This window comes from Numenius arquata, chromosome 2 (assembly GCF_964106895.1).
Source record: "Numenius arquata chromosome 2, bNumArq3.hap1.1, whole genome shotgun sequence".
Taxonomy (NCBI): domain Eukaryota; kingdom Metazoa; phylum Chordata; class Aves; order Charadriiformes; family Scolopacidae; genus Numenius; species Numenius arquata.
In genome coordinates this window covers 88,813,161-88,830,505 of record NC_133577.1, presented here as the reverse complement: position 1 = coordinate 88,830,505, position 17,345 = coordinate 88,813,161, and the positions used below count along the sequence as shown (strand labels likewise).

Here is a 17,345-nt window from a genome sequence, read left to right as displayed (position 1 = left end):
TAAGATATTTTAGGATATTTTTCTACCTGCTCCTTTGTTCTGAAGGACCCTCCTCACTGTCCCAGATATGATCTTTAGCACATGGTTCAAGCAAATTATGAATGGGTCATTTGCTGGAGTCGGATTTTTTTACTACCAAATAACCTTCTGAAGCAAATGGGAATGCCACACATGCAGGAACCAGCCCCTTGTCACCCAGCTGACCTTCTTCCTAGTGAAAGGAGCACCCGAAAGCCATCAGCCAAGCTGCATAGACAATCAGTTATTACAGTTGCCAAAGCAGGTGTGATTGTCAGGGATTAACATATCTCCAGGCCCTTCAGAGACCTTGATTTCTCTAAGCCTTTTGACTAATAGGTTTTCAAATGTCAGTGAAGGTAAATAGGTCAAAAAGTTACAACTTTGCTATATGGGTGACAAACAGGTGGAGGTGACCCCATGACACGGTGATGTCATTAGTGTGTACACTTGTTCTGTATTATCAATGGAGCAGTGTTTCTTTACCAAGTATGGATATTTACAAATCATTAAGCAGGCCTCAGTTGACAGGCAGGGACTTAAAATACCACTCTAAATTTTTACAGTGAGACTTTTGAGCAGCAGGCAGAAAGTCAAGTTTTTACTTTTTAATTTCTTTTTTAATTAAAGTCACTGAATTCCTCCATATAAACCAGTATCTAAGACCAGAATTTAATCCATTGGTTTAAACTACAGTGGATCTTTTCTGTGCTATATTAATCCTGAAGAATCTTCTTTTTCATACAGAGAAATGTACAGTGCTTTAAATGTGAATGTTATTTTTACATCCTCATTCAGCTTGAGGTATTGAGTTGCTAAAAGATGTCTGTGTTGCTGAAAAAATTATTTCAGACAGGGTATGTTGTAATCTAGCACGTTTATTATTTTATAGTAGTTATTATAGTAGCTAAAGTTGTTCATGGCCAAATTTTCAAGAAGACCTGCTGATTTTTACATGCCTCCATTTTAATGCTAGTGTTGAAAAACTCAGCCTGATACTCGGTTATGTGAAGGACCCACACTTTTTCATATTGCAGTGGCATAATGGCAGTTTTGTAACAGTTGTGTTGCTGCTGACTTTGAACTTTATTCTGCTGACCACAAATCTTCTGCTAAGAAAGACCTGTGTGAAAGGTTCTATGAGGGGAGCCATTTCAAATACAGTCATTATAGCACAGTTAGGAGGGCAAGGAAGAGGGAATCTGTCTTTCTGAATTGAAAAAAAAATAAAAATAAAACAAACCCAGAAGTCCAAATAACGTAGGAGCCACAGTTCTGAAGTCACTGGGGAAACTAGGCCATCTACAAGCCTTTTCTGAGTTCCTAGGACATTTCTCTCAAATTTTTTTTGGAGATAGCTGTCAGTATATACCTCATGTTTTTAGTTCTCACCCCTTCATTCTTTCACCTAGGCCAATCTATCCATTATTCCTATTGACTGAATTCCATACTACGTACAAGACTTCGGAAAAGCAGAGAGGATTGTACACATGCAAGTGGATCTATAATAGCCTCTCCTATAATGGACCTCTCTTTGATTGAGTTAAAAGATGAAGTGTAAACTTTTCTTTATATTTTTGTAATTGCTGGAAAATTAATTCTTTTGCAATAAAATAGTTCTAGGCTACCATGTCAAAGTTAGTTTAGAATGCAAAAGAAAAAAAGAGTTTCTGAGTAAGTAGCTATTTCTCTCCATTTAATCCCAGGTAATCGGTATGCCATTAACATTTTGGCAGAAGAACTGTCATATGTTATAAAGGGCCTTGTACCTTTCACAGACTACATAATCAGTGTGTCTGCTTTCACTGCTGTTGGCGAAGGGCCTCTATCAGTTCTCATGGTCAGGACATGCGAACAAGGTAAAATGTAACTCTAATGTAAGTTAACGTAGATGACATCTTTCTCTCAACATTTTAAATTTTTTTAATCATTTATTTGCTTATTGACATATTTTTCTGTTTTCCTTTAAGTTCCAAGCTCAGTACAAAATATATCTTACAAGAATATTAGCTCCTCCTCTGTTTTGCTATATTGGGATCCTCCAGCAAATCCCAATGGGAAAATCATTCATTATACTGTTTATGCGATGGAACTGGATACAAAAAGAGCATTCCACACAATAACTTCAAACAACAGCTTACTTATGACAGGTACAGTGTCATTTGATTAAAAAAAATAATATTACAAGTATGTTATACAAAATTATTTTTTCCAGCTTTATGTACATTTGCAAGGTAGGTGGGCTGCAAAAAAGCAAAGTTGGGACACTACTGCCAGACTTGTCTACTGGGGATGGGTATGTAGGGAATGTGAGATGGGAGGAGAGGACTAGGTAAGACAAGTAGTAATTGGTGAAATGTGCCAAGTAGTAATTTGTGAAATGTACTGAGTAGTAAGTTGTGAAATTGATTTCTCCTTGGAATTTTTTCCACAGCCTCTTTTTTCCACGTAGAAAGATGTTCCTAAATTGTCAATTCTTTTTCAGCTTAAATTTTTTTCACAGTATTTGTCTGACGTTAATAATAATTTTATTCTTTTAAGGTGATAATTTTGATAGTAATTGAAGAAAATGCATTCCTCATGAGGTTTCAGGCATTTATTTATGCTATTTGGAGTAATGCATATAGAATAAAAACATGTATTTGGATGTACACATATGCATCCTTTGTTTTGAAAAATAAATTCCTAAAGCTATTTACAGGGTTGAAGCTGGTTGACTTATTTCAAAATCTATTGATTTGACTGAGTGCCTGTTTGTCTCTCCCCAGATAAATAGTATTATACATATTCTGTCTTTTAGGTGACAAATGTGCATCAAACCCTCTAGAAACAGTAACCACTTTTATAGTTTTGTAAGTAGCTATGAGGGAAAAAATATGTTTAGGAAGTCAATAATCAAGATTTTTTTACATAATCTTTTTAGGTTTAAAAAAGTACACGAATTATAAAATGAGAGTCGCAGCCTCTACAACAGTTGGAGAAAGTGCTTTGTCTGAAGAGAATGATGTTTTTGTGAGAACCCCTGAAGATGGTAAATATGTTGTTTGCAATGATGATTTGATTTCTGTATTGAAGTTTGTGCTTCTTCAGAAGACTCATCACATACATAAGGAGGGGAAGAAAGTGTACAAATAAAATCAATGTTGAAATTATTAGTCTTCAATCAGTCAGTGACTTCATTGAGCCCAATTTTAGGTAGGTGCTAGAAATAATGATGAAAGCTGCAGCGTGATCAGCAATCAACTAATTTCAACTCTGATAGGCAAATGGGAAGAAAGCTGCAGAACTGAGGTTCCTGCACTGAAAATAATGTGTTCCTAGACACCATGTAAACCGTAATCAGATATCTTTTTTTTTTTTTAATGTTATCATATGGAAATTAGGTTGGTTTTAAAGCATCTGGAAATAGCAGCTTTCAACAGTTCAGAAGCTATATTGGTCTCTATAAGCAGAGCTGCTGATAAAGTGAGGTTCTTTATAGGGTATGATAATCATATGCAGTTGTTTTTATACAGGTTTGGGGCTTTATTCATTTTAAGACTGAGTTTAAAACATTAAAACTGACTTAAGTTTTAATGTAGGGTATAATGCTACTTTATGAAGATTTCTACCTTTCTTGCTTGCAAGGTAGTCTCCACCCAGGGACAGTACCTGGATTTTGCCTTCACAAAGAGAGCAGAGGATTTTGATTTACAAAGCAGAGTTATGAGTGTTAAACACCAATCTTTCTCATTTACATCAGGTTTTTATTTTCACTGGTTTCAGAAAGCTGTTTACAATTTTTGCCAAAATAATAAAGAAGGTAATTGTCCAGTTGACATTTATCTCTCTCATTTCCAAATATGCTACAATACAGGAAGAGTAATTAAGTGGGAATAAAAGGATTACAGGATTAAAAATTGTGCTGATTTATGAAGCTTAGATGATTTGAATAACCAACCAACCAAAATATCAAATTAAACAGTTAAACTCCAAGTGCTTGTAAATTTTTTTAAAAGTTGCATGCTTCTATGCTGTTAGGTTTTTTGCAGAGGAAAGGCATATCACAAGAACAGAAAATTACCTATCTTTTTCTCTGAAAGCTTACAGTTTGCTACCTCTGAGCATGGTAGAAATTTGTTCAGACGGAAGTTTCGGTCCATTGGTATGAGATGCCCTCAAGCCTAGATGAAACTATTGAGAAAGCCACCTGTAATTCCTACTTTTTTACACGGCTATGTATAGTTAGTCTTGTCTTGATATTCTTGTTCCTTAATTTTCACATGGTAATTCAAGTTGAGATTCATGTCTCCTAACTCTAGCCAATCTAGGAGTGAAAACTTGTTTGATTCTTGATTAGTTGAAAAGAGAGAGGCCTCCAAATAAAAGATTCACTACATATATATAACTTATGTTAGTTATGTTAGTTATGTTAGTTATAAGTTATCATAACATGTTAGGATGGAAGATACTAGGCTGTGGCAGTCAAATATTGTTCCATGTCAGATAAACTGCAAAATGCTTTTAAATTGAAAATTAAGCTTCTTCACATGGGAAATATCCATGTGGGCATTCCTGCCATCCAGAGTAGTGATCTGATACAGTTAACACTTCTCATTCATGGGCTCAGAAATCAGGAAGGAAAATGGTTTGTGAAACCTTTAGGCCAAAAAAAATTCAAGATAAATTCCGAAAGATCTGCATATAGGTATTTGTACACAAACTGAATTGCATAATCCTGGGTTCTTATTACATTCTTTTAAAATTTTATAGAGAAGTTATTTCAGGGGTGAAGTGATGAAGGTTTTCAAGGAATCAGGGTTTAAAGTCAGAGCTGATTTTAATCCTAAGTGCAGCCCATTTACTCCTTCAACACTTCCATGTGGTTTTGGCTCACTGGAGTCACATGAAATCATGTGTTGCCAGTAGATTTTGCCAACACAATACCCCAGAACTAGACTTGTTTTGTGTGTGACCTTCCCACCAGTGCATGCGAGATTTACACTGGGGTCTTCATGGTCATCAATTAGCAGCTGTATCAGTAAACTAAAGGGAGTTTAGTTGCAGTGTGTACAGTCCGTTTCCTGGTTCAGTGGTTGGTTGGGTGAAACAGTAGGGGTGCTTATTTAAGTAGAAACCAGTAAGACAGCATTCAGACAAGGTTAAAGAACTTAAATTTGAGGAAGCCAGTTAGAGGATTTGAAGGATCAGCCTGCATGAGAGGAGTAGACAGAAGAGATTTTTTTCTTAATAGATGCAGTTTTGGATAGATTTGTAAGTGGATGAGAAAAGAAATTCCAGAAAAGGTAAAGTGTCTGGGATGCAAAAAGATGTTGGCTAGTTTTATTAGTGAAAAAGAAGAAATACAGAAATTAACCAAGATAAAAAGTGGTAAAGCTTTGAGAAGGATAGTGGGTGTGCATAGCCCTTCCTTCACGATATCTAAAAGTTAGGATCCAATAGGTTTATGAGATCAGTCCTATAGTCAATTAATTGAAAGTCTCAAAACGTTTTTTCTTTGATTTCTGTATTGCAGAACCAGATTCCCCACCCCAAAATGTGGAGTTAATAAACGTAACTGCAACAGAAATAAACCTGAGATGGTTACCACCTGAGCAGCCTAATGGTCTCATAACTCACTATGAAGTTCTGTACAGTGATTCCAATGATTTATTTATCAAAAATGCCTCATCTACAAGTATATCACTAAGTGAAATGAAGCCATATACTCTCTACAACATCTCAGTAAGGGCGTTCACCAGACTGGGCCATGGGAATCAGTCATCTTTCCCACTTCTGGTGAGAACTTCTGAAACTGGTGAGTATAAAAATGTAAATTTTCCACAATCAGCTGCTTTGTGGTGACATTTAATGCCCAGGAAATCAGTGTAATTAATTTTAAAGGTATGTGTTTGCTTTGCAAAGCAGTAAGTTTGAACCCTGTTTTTTCTTTTATATAGAAAATAAAAGTAAGGAAATAGTAAGGAAAATTAAGAAGTAAAGAAACCAGTGGGAAGTTGTATGCCTGATGGCTTTCATGTATTTTACTGTTTGTCCTTGAAGATTCCTTGTGTCTTGGAGGAAAATAATTTTTTGTAGGAAAGGAAGGGTTTCAAAAAGCAAGTGTGACTTGGAATTCAAGTTACGAACTAAAATTTTATAAGAATTCAATCCTAACGTGCTATTTTGTAGCAGACAAAGTTGTTTATATTACTACAAGTATTTTGGAGAGGTACAGATAGACCAATATAGCAGAGAATTAGGTAAAGTTTTTCCAAGAAAGGAAAGTAAATTTGCAAGTGAGGGTTGGAAAGGGTGAGCATTAAAGAGGTGTAATAAGGCACAGGAAGAGACTTGAAATAAGTAAGCAGCTGTAAGGTAGGACAATGTAGGGAAAGGGATATAAAATACAGGCAGAGGATCATTAAATTTTCAGTGGAGTTAAACAGGAGAAAAAAACCTGAGGGTAATGGTTTCCATGGAGGAATAGATATTTGGGTTATGTTGTAGGCTTGGGAATGAAAGGTGACTGGGGAGACAGACATGAAGGTTAGTTTCTTTTAGGTCTCAGTCATATGCAGGTAGCACTCATATGATGATCATCTGTTTTTTGGGGTCTTTTGCCATCTGCATCAATTTACTAACTCAGACAACTGCCTACTTTCTCTACACCTTGAGCTAGCCCTGGAGATAAGCATGCTCCGGTTGGCACATTTTTCTCAGTAAGGAAAGACATGCACATTCTGATGTCTCTCAGAACGGGCAGGGAGATTCTCTGGCTCCTTGATTCTTAAGACACAGTAGAATTGCTATGAGCTCCTTCTCACTGTTTCTGAAATGAACTTTGATTTTTTTTCCTGTGTGAAGTAGTTGTGGTTCAGGCCTGCCTAACAAATCAAGCTCTTAAGGAATGAGGTCACAAACACCTAGTTCTTAGATTGCATGAAACAGTAGTCAAAATAGAAGCACCAAGCTAGCTCTGCCAAGACGTTGTACTACTTTTGAGGACTTTTTTTTTGGTCAGATACCATCGGTATGTAGGCATTTACATAATAGATACAATGTCCTTAGATATAACCTTTTTTATTGCTGTCCATCTTTTGTCTAAGTTGTATGTTAAGGTGGTTAGTTCTTTCTGAGTGCCTAGCTCCCCTGATGCTCAAAACAAAAATTTGAATTCCAGCTGCCTGTGATAGAGATGAGAAGCTGCAGATACATCTTCTGAGATAAGAAGAATAAAAACAAGGCAGGATCTGGAGGACAGAGCATTTTGAGTGAAACAACCTGTTAATGGGCTGGTGTGTTTGAAGAGCTCTTGGGAGTTCTCTGTTACCATTCTACCATGAAATTAGACAGAATTGTGCGTTGATTTCACTGCCTTTCATGGCATTTATTCCCTTTTTGGATGATGCTTAAGCAGAAATTGTTTATACTTTTGAATGTGGAGTTTCATCAAATGTCAGTACATTTATAAGAATGTTTAGGGCATCCTAAAGCGTACCCATGCCTTACTTGACCTTTTGAGCAAATTGTGCTGTCATCGTATGGTTATGATTTTCTGGAACAAGATATATTATACTATCAGAAGAATTTTGGATAATGAAAAACATACTTGTGTATTTTTTGGGGGACAGACACACCCACACAAAACCCGGTTGTGATGACAGAGCAAGGACCGGCTGCTCTGTAAGGGATGGGGAGCCGAGAGCCGAGGGGTCCCTGGGCCAGTGGGGTGGGGGCCTCACTAGCCAGGAGTTGTCCCACCAACCTTCAGTGAAGGGAGCAGGGAAGGTCTGGGGGTGACAGCCAGGTGCAGCCCAGAGTCCAGATTGACAAACACTCCACGGTGATGAGTCAAGTCTGAGGTCAAGCCAGCAAAGTGAGTTAGCAGGTTCAGTGATACTAACCAAGTCAGACATAGCCCACCGGCAGCTGGGCAGGTCTGTAGTGATGGGGCCAAGCTGAGGTCAGGCGGCGACATCAGGCTGCAAGTCAGGGACTAGTGGGTCCATGGCCAAGCACAACCATGGCAATGGTGTAGCAGGAGATGTAGCTCAGACAGGGACAAATCACGAAAGCCCCAGCTGAAAGCAGCTCCCAGAGGCCAGTGGTCAACCCTGGCTGCAGCCTCACTGCAGCATTGCCTGGGAGCGTGTCACCACCGAGGAGGAGGAGGCAGCCCTTGGCTACACTATTGCTATGATGGCCCTGAGCCCCAGCAGGAGGGGAGATGCTCTCAGGGCCCTTACGACAATATATTATGCTCCCTTTGTTTTTCCATACTTTCCATACTTTGTTTTTCCAAGTATTCATACAGTTTGTACAGATAATGCAGGGAAAAGGAAGAAAATGTGGATTGCTGATAAAAAGTGTAAATTATGGCAGTACAGTATGGAAAATAACAAGAGCTAACTTGGAAGATTGCAGTAATAGCTATCGGGTGTTAGAAGGAAAATACAGTGCCATGCTCCAGATTTTTTTATCTGTCATGTTAAGGTGATTTTCATTAATATTTTTTACTTTGTTGCAGTGTACATCTGTCATGTGTTTTTGATCTTCCAATTCAGCCTATTTCAAAATTTATTTTGTACAAGAATCAAAATGTTTGCAGTGTGTTTCATTTAAACCAGTTTAAGAAAATGCTTAACAAATCAATGAAACTGACTGGAATCTTCTATAACTCTAAATTTTGTCTTCTAGTTCCTGATTCTGCACCAGAAAATATAACCTATAGGAACATCTCATCCATGGAAATTGAATTATCATTTTTTCCACCATCCATTCCGAATGGAATCATACAGACCTACACAATATATCTCAAGAGGACTAATGGAACTGAGCAAAGAATCATAAACACTACACTTCTGACGCTACGTATTTCAGGCCAGTATATAATGATTTGGAACTTATGGCAACTGTAAATTGTTCCTTATTGCTCTCTACAACTACCTGAAAGGAGGGTGTAGAGAGGCAGGGGTCGGTCTCTTCTCCCAAGTCACGGGCGACAGGACTAGAGGAAACGGCCTCAAGTTGTGCCAGGGGAGGTTCAGGCTGGATATTGGGAAAAATTTTTTCACTGAGGGGGTTGTCAAACATTGGAATGGGCTGCCCAGGGAGGTGGTTGAGGCACCATCCCTGGAAGTGTTCAAAAGACAGGTTGACGTGGTGCTGGGAGACATGGTTTAATGATGGTGTTGCATTTTGTTGTTTTGTGGGTGTTTATTTTTGTCAGTTAGGTTGATGGTTGGACAAGATGATTTTGAAGGTCCCTTCCAACCTAGAAGATACTGTGATTCTGTGATTCTGTGATTCTGAGAAGGGATCAGCAGACTGAGGCAGATCAATTAGTTTATTGGTTGGACATGATGCTTCTTGTCCTTACATAAAGTTATGTGTCCTGAGAAGTAGCCTGTTGTGTCCTGCAGTAACGTGGTGGAATGGGCCACGATCAGTATACAGTCTAACATTGTATTTTAGATGTTTAAAGTACAGTTAACCTCAATAGATTTCTTTGCATATCTATCATCGCAACAAAGTAAACACTGAAGTGACCTACGTGTCTTTCTGGTCTTATTCTGGATAAAAATAAATACTTCACTTTCCACTCACCTTTGCATCTTTTTCTATGTTCTGTCATTATTACTGAGGGATGATACAGCAGTTAACGCTGGGAGCTTGGTACCTTAACCAGTAAATTTTCAGGGTACAGCCAAGGGCAATATGTAAAGTATTCTAGGATTATTAAGTATAAACTGCAAATTAGGGCTTTGCCCCTTCTTTTATTCATGAAGAATACTTTGTGTTCAAGTTTTCCTAATGCTTGTTTCAACCTCTAAAGTCACAGATCATTGAAAGTGATGGGCCTGTCCAGCACTTCAAAACTACTTATGGTCCATTAAAAAAACCTAATTTGGCCCACTGAATGGTTGATTTACTGAATTATTCTTCTTTGTTTAGATTTAAAGAAATATACAGAATATACAGTAGAAGTGTCTGCTAGCACCACAATGGGAGAAGGCCTTCGTAGTCTGCCTCTGCATATACTGACTGATGAAGATGGTAAGTCAGAACAGAAGTTGCAATGTGTTATTGTCTGCCTGTAGTCTTAAACTAATCTTATACTTCATGACAGATATGTGTAGGTTTTATATACTTTTTTTTTCAATTATATCTCTGTATTGATATCTGTATCTATCTACACACAAACATACACATCTATCTATCTATCTGTTATTTAATATATTTATCAGTACATCCTAAGTGAAACAGCATAATTGCTGTGCATGGACATTTGGTCTTACCAATATCTTATGAATTTAAAGAATCTTAATTTACTAATATTATTTTAATCTAATACACCACATGGTAGAATTAAATATTGCATCTGGTTCTGCAGATATGTGAGAACTGGAAAAAGGGAAAACCACTAAAAGGCAGCTTGAGTGGTCCAGGGACATTTCTGGTTCGGAGATTTTGTTTGGAGATTTTTTGATTCTTCTAAACAGATGCATGTATAGATACACATATATAAATGTAAAATTATTAATGTTATGAAAATCCTCTAAGTCCATCAACTGTAACTGGACTTCCAAATTGAGCAGGGGAGTGTTCTGCACTGCAGGGTGAGGGTAGAACACACTCTTTGCATCCTCTGCTAATTAGTATAGCAGGTCACAAAACAGCAGAAGAACCTTAAAATTATATTTGTACCCAATTCAGTTGTAGGAAGTTGTAGGAATTGGCCTCCTCTATATAGTTTCTGGAGGAGGAATCCTGGAAAAAATTCAACGCAGAATCTTAACTTAGTTGCTGTGAATCACAGTTTGGAGGAAGCTGTGCCTGTCCCTCTCCATTGCGTAGGGAAGAAGTCTCTGGGAACCTAGACTAAAGTGGTATTGACAGAAACATCCCACCAGCCATTCTAAAATTAAGTCTCTTTTCATGTCTTAGGGAGCACTGACTTGCCTAAGATCTGGCTTTTGATGATAATGGATCTTTGCAAATCTCCAAGGTGTTGATGGTCTTACATTCACACTGTCAGTAATAAACCTTTGCTCAAGAGCAATGTTGCTGGAGCACACCGGGAACAGCTAATTTGGATAAATCCATCTTTTGCATAGAGTATTTTTATTTAAAGCAACATAAATTGTATTCTTCAGCAAAAAATATCCTCTGAACAAGAACTGTAGAATGAACCAGACATGCCAAAAAGACATGACATTTACAGTATGACAGATCTTTTATTATATAGCCACTGAGGATAATATAACAAGTAAAACACTAAATACAGCTGTCACCATTTTTCGCTAGTAAATACAGACATTCACTGAATTCAGTGAACCTTTGTTCATGAAAAATATTGTTTTTCTTAAATGTAGAGTTCTAAAACCTTTATGCCAACTTTTGAGATGGTGAAAGAAGGAACAACAACTGAAAAACAACAATATTTATAATACACCACATGTTCTTTATTCACAGGAACACAGTGTTCCAAAGTTCAGACCAAATGTTTCGTAGATTTGCTAATAGCTATGCTCATATTCTCAATTTTCATGCATGACTACAGCTATGACCTGAATTTTTAGTGCATGATGCTCTTTGGTTTAATTTGAGAAAAACAAAAGTAATTCTAATATTACTTCATAGTCATACATATATCTGTGAGTCAAGATGAAGAAAAATATTTGCTTCTCAAAAACATGATAACACAAACCAGTATCACTTATGCATACCTGGGTATATTTTTCCTCAGCAATATTTATACAAACTTTAGAATGAAATCAGACATGGTCTACTATTTTCATTTACTCATGTTGTTTCCCTACACAATTGTGATATGGTGTCATGTAGGCTTCATCCTAAACTGGATTTTAAGGCTCTCGGTCAATGCCTATCTTTATATTTGCCTTTGTGACATGTTAAATATATGAATGTGGTGCTTATTTGATGGAGTGGATAGATTTTACCACTGCCTAGTATCCCACATTTTTATCATTTCTCAATGCCGTGCTTATCCATTTTTCCACCCTTTGGTGCTTTGTAAAATTCTTTACACCACCTCTTTTTCCTCAGGGGAACTATTTTGCTATATTTTACATGTGTTCATACCTATAAAGCTCTTGCTTTTATTAGAAGGGGAAAAAAATCCCTACAGCAATGTACTTGGACAGTAGGTGAATCAGTGTGACGTATCCGTTGCTCTGTTTTCTCATGAAGTACTTTTTCCATTGAATCACAGAAACAGATGTTCTAACACCACCATGCAAAATCTTCTTTTATCATCTGTCAGAAAAAGGAAAAGAAGCTGCGCCTCAACATTAGTTGATGGATACTGTCCTGTTGTAGTACAAAGTTCACTTTCCTCACAAATAATTAAAAACCTATTTAAGGATGCTGCGTATCCCATCGATCTTAGCTGATTAACAAGATGTTGTGTCCTGTTCTCTCATTTTATAGCTCCGAGTTCTCCTCCAGAATCCCTCTCCGTAAAACAGTTGTCGGGTGTCACTGTGAAGTTGTCATGGAAACCTCCGCTGGAGCCAAATGGAATTATCCTCTATTACACAGTTTACGTCTGGTAAGATTTTCTGGAAGTAGTTCTGAGGATAAATATTAATCTGTAACCTATCAGGAATGTTAGGTTTTTCTTACACAATGTGTTGATTGCACATTTTTGGAGAATGAATATTCATCCAGCACTTAAAATACTAGCCCTTTGTATCTACAAATTCAGGTATAATGTAGTAGCTGAAAATTGAGATATTAAATATTTTGTAAGCTTTTTCAGATTTTTCTCAAGGTTATGTTATGGTAAATGAATTCAAATTTAAATTAGAACATGGTGGCTATTTTCATTATATACTGATTAGGCCTATTTGAAGACAGGGCACAAGCCTATGCTAAATTGTCAAGGAGATTTGAAATAGGCTTAAAATAGAGAAATATTGCTTCCTTTTGTAGAAAGCGTGTGAAAGCAGTGTTAAGAGTCTTAACTGATGTGCTATCAGTTATGTCTGGTGTTATATTTTGTATTATATTCATTGCAAATCAGTATTTTTTTTTAACAGATATTTCTCATTTGCTGTATTGGAGATTTTTCCATCTAGCCTTTCTTTTTATGTTTTTTTATTTTTTTCTGTCATTCCTCGTGGGATCTTTTTTCACCTTTAAAAAAGAGTTTTGTCACCTTAAAACTTGCATCTTCTGTCCTGTTCTCTGCATAATATAGTTGGGTCTAGGGATGTGGCATCTTTTCAAAGATCTGTGTATAACTTCTACTGGGAGTGAAAATATTTTTTTGTTGATCTCTTTTAATATACTGTATTTATGCTGTACCATTTTATTGCCACTATTAAGATGCTGGAATCAAATGCTAACGTTCACCTTAAGAGATGTGAAACAGATGTGCAAATCAGCAGTTCTTATAAACACACTGCTACTGAGCTTACATTTATTATTTTAATGTTACTTGACATGAAAATAACTACCTACTCCGAGGTAGGGTTTGGCCTCAATTCCTAGTGAATTTTTTTTAAATTATAGCTTTTAGTTAAGTTGGTGATAAAGTGAACAGCAGTGAGCTCTTCTTTCCAGAAAACTTAAATTTGGCTTATCTTGTTGGTTCTACTATATTCGCAAGCTCTGGTTCCCCTTAAACACAATAAAAACCATTAAATTAAAGACTATCCTCTTGCTAGGAAAGAGTTACTTCGAGATAAGGATTATGGTTTTGATACAGGCTGTGTTCACAGACTTGAGGTTATAGAACCTTTCATCCTTATATTGCCTTAAAGTTCCACTTTTGTTATTTTGATAAATTAATTAGTAAGAGTTATTTTTTAAAACCTGTTAATTGATCTATCTTTCTAAATATTTGAATTAAGCAACCACATAATTTTTGAATTGTCTTGTCCTTTTTCTTTCCACATTCTGCTTGTTCTCTCTCATCTGACCTTACTGTGCCATATCTAAAATTAGAGAGGCATTAGGTATCATCTTGAGGCAAGGACACTGGATAAAAGCTCCCGTTGCCTTCAAAGGGGCCACAAATTCACTCCTTCCTTGGAGGGTTTTTTTTTCTGGGGAAGGGAAGAGGGGAAGGAGGGGAATTTTCAATATTTAACAGAATTGTCTATACAATTTCATGAAATGCATTGCAAGGTGAGATTTGACAAGGCAAACTGCTGTGCCATAGTTGCTGCTTTTGGGAGGCATTCAATATATTTTGGGAAAGATTGTTAATCCTAGAGCTTCTCAGTAAAGCAGAAAGAGGAAGGTTAATACAGATGTCAAATAATTGTTCCTTCTCTTAGATATATTGCAACAGTTATAGTTGGTAACTTAATTTGGTAACCTTTCTTTAATGGATTGGGAAAAAGAATCCACAACTACTAGAGCAGAAATCTGTAATGTTTTCATTGTTATTGTCTTTCATGGAATTTGCTACAGGACAGGGTGGGTTTGGGTGCTAGCAGGTAACAAAGCCTGAGTCTGCAATTCTAGAGTATTAAAGGCATACAAACAAAATTGCTGAACTTGTATATATAACTACTGGCTTTGGCATTGTCCTCTTCAGCAAATTTTTGTGAGATTATTACTGACTAGATCTACTTTGAGGTACAGATTTTTAAGAAAATATGGTACCTGTCTTTTTCAAGGGAAAGTATGCAATTTTTTAGAACCTCCTTTGTCTGCGTTTCTGAAAGTTCTCATTTAAAATTTAATATTATTATTCTTCATTAAAATTCCTTGGCTTAGATTATGCTGCTAGGTACTTTCTTTCTTGTTGTCTGTGAAGGCTGCACTCACTTTGATCAGTGTTTTCTTATTATTTTGATTGCAATCTCAGTTGTTTCTAAACAGAAAATCAACTTTTCTTGAAACACCCCAAGCTTTTGTTCTTCTTCCTAACTATGCCTGATTATGGAAATGTTTTTGGCAAATAAGATGCTATCAGAATGCAATTACTCAGACTAGAAGTGTTTGCGGCACTAAACTGTGGATTTTCTTCTTACTTAAATTATAACCAGCTATGTTTTTCCATACTAAGAATATATCAGGCAAAGATCCAGGAAAAGATGTCTTTTCTTTGTGTAGAATTTGATAACTGCAGCTGCAACCTGTTGTATCCTATTACAGACTATTCAAAATGTCAGAAGTTTGGGAAAAATGAAAATGTTGTTAACTTTCTCTGTTACCAAGGGTGTTTCCCATATCAAGAGACATTCCACTCAAAATCTGAAAGGGATAGGGAGAATTCGGTTTTTTCATTCTCATACATTTTCTTATTCCAATTGTTTGTTAATATAACAATTTCAGGAGCATCAGATGGTGATCTTTGCTAATGGGACATTCATTCATTATCAAAGGATGAAAATTCAGCCCATCTAATAACTTTCAATCAGCCTTTCCCTTTTTTTTTTAGAATTAGAACTCATTCTCTTTTTTTGTGAAGAGCTCCACAGTGACTCCTGGAGCAAGATATTCGGTTTTACTTGTGAAATTATCATCCCTGTATGAAATCCCATTAAAAACACAGGGCACCCAGTCATACAGAAACCTTTGCAGGAATGGAACGTTGGGTAGCTTATTTTTTCTTCTCTCTTTTTTTTTTTTCATAAAAGATTAAAGTAATTTAATGAGGAATAGCAGACTTTTTGAATTCAAGTTAGTTATTTCTGTATCTTATTTTACTTTCTGATAATCATTTCATACCTATGCTAATACCAGCGCTTTATTAATGTTACATCTCACAGTCTTTCTAGGCGGGTTTTGACCTGACTGGAGTTCCATTCTGATCCCCTGCTACATTCCACCAGAATTAACTCAGCACCAGCTAATTCCTGTTCCATATCATCTTCTATTATTCCATTTATAACTTCAGCCTTCTGACCAATTTCACAGAGTCACAGTAGGGCATGCTCCCTGCTATAATCTTTTTATATTTCGCTATTCCTGTCCAGGGAGACAGTTTAGTTATGCCCTACTGTGTCCTTCCCAAGGGTACCACATAACCATTTGATAGCAGTTACTAGATGGACATGCTCCTCCTTGATATTCCATATAGCCATTGTCTTTGCTGATGTAACTAAAAAATATATTTCTGTGGTTTTTTTGATTTTTTTTTTTTTTTAAAGCAAAATTAAGAGCCCTATTGTGATACAACAGTACAAAAGTCGGCTTTTCAGCATATAAGACAAAAGTTACCCCAGTCTTTTCTAAAGCCAAAAATATTTTTATTTACCACAATATTACATTTTTCAATTTTATATTGTGTGCCACAATTGTAAGCATACAGAAATAGTGTATACATATAATTAATAAAATACTTTTTCTTTAGGAATAAAATGTCAAAAAGGAGTGTAAATGTAACAGAAACATCACTGCAGTTCACAGACCTGGAAAATAACTGTGACTATAGTGCTTACCTAACAGCAAGTACAAGATTTGGAGATGGCAACATAAAAAGTGATACTATAATATTCAGAACTTCTGAAGGAGGTAAGCTTATATATAGTATGAATCTTCAGTTTCATTCAGGCTTACATTTTCATCAGCCTTATTTAACTTAATAAAGCTACTGAAGTAGAAGTGGCATTTGACTGGTCGAGAACACACATTCTAGCTGTTTATTTGTGTGTGTCTCTGTCTTTGTATGTACACATATCTATGGCTCTATAAAATTATGGCGGGTATTTCTGTTAATTTACTGAGCAAAACTTTGCATTTCCCTTCAAGACAGGTAAGGCAATTTAATTTTAAATTTGGAAATAAATCAAATTATTTTTATAATATATTTTAATAGCTCTTTGCTTTATCTTACTGTGACACAAGTTCTAAGGGGAAATACACTTCAGAGTCTGACATGGTTTTAATTTGAAAATGTAATCTGTAAGTGTACACTGATTTGTTTATTCTATTTGAATGATTTTACTTCCAACATGGTAGATGACTTTTATAAATGATCGTGCTATGTACTGTGCTTTGAGAGTCATTCAGTTTATTGTATCTGATTTTCCCATCAATTATATTGCTATAATCTGTTCCAAAATGGGCAGTATGCAGGCATATTTCAGAATCATCCTGCATAGATGAACTGACTTCCCAACACACAATTACTGGCAGGATTGGTGTATATCCAAGCCATCTCTCAAAAGACTGTCTAAATCACCAGGTTATAGATATTCCCAATCTTTGCTATTGAAGCAGTTATGGAAACATGAACTGACTTTTTAGGGCAGGATTTTTAGGAACTGATCCCGGAGTTCCCTCTCCAATTAATATTTGAGTATTATATTACAAACTAGAACATCACAAAGCAGGAGAGATAAGTTACAGTGTTCAGGACT

General features: G+C 36.3%; 1 protein-coding gene across 1 annotated transcript in view; it reads left to right on the top strand.

Annotated features, from left to right (window-relative positions):
* PTPRQ (protein tyrosine phosphatase receptor type Q) overlaps positions 1-17,345 on the top strand; it is a 108,978-nt gene that overhangs the window by 17,263 nt on the left and 74,370 nt on the right. Inside the window, exons 11-18 of the mRNA XM_074167564.1 lie at positions 1,725-1,877; positions 1,989-2,168; positions 2,942-3,049; positions 5,534-5,815; positions 8,698-8,880; positions 9,955-10,056; positions 12,454-12,574; positions 16,337-16,497. Coding sequence (XP_074023665.1) covers positions 1,725-1,877; positions 1,989-2,168; positions 2,942-3,049; positions 5,534-5,815; positions 8,698-8,880; positions 9,955-10,056; positions 12,454-12,574; positions 16,337-16,497 — 1,290 coding nt within the window. The remainder of the gene's footprint in view (positions 1-1,724; positions 1,878-1,988; positions 2,169-2,941; positions 3,050-5,533; positions 5,816-8,697; positions 8,881-9,954; positions 10,057-12,453; positions 12,575-16,336; positions 16,498-17,345) is intronic.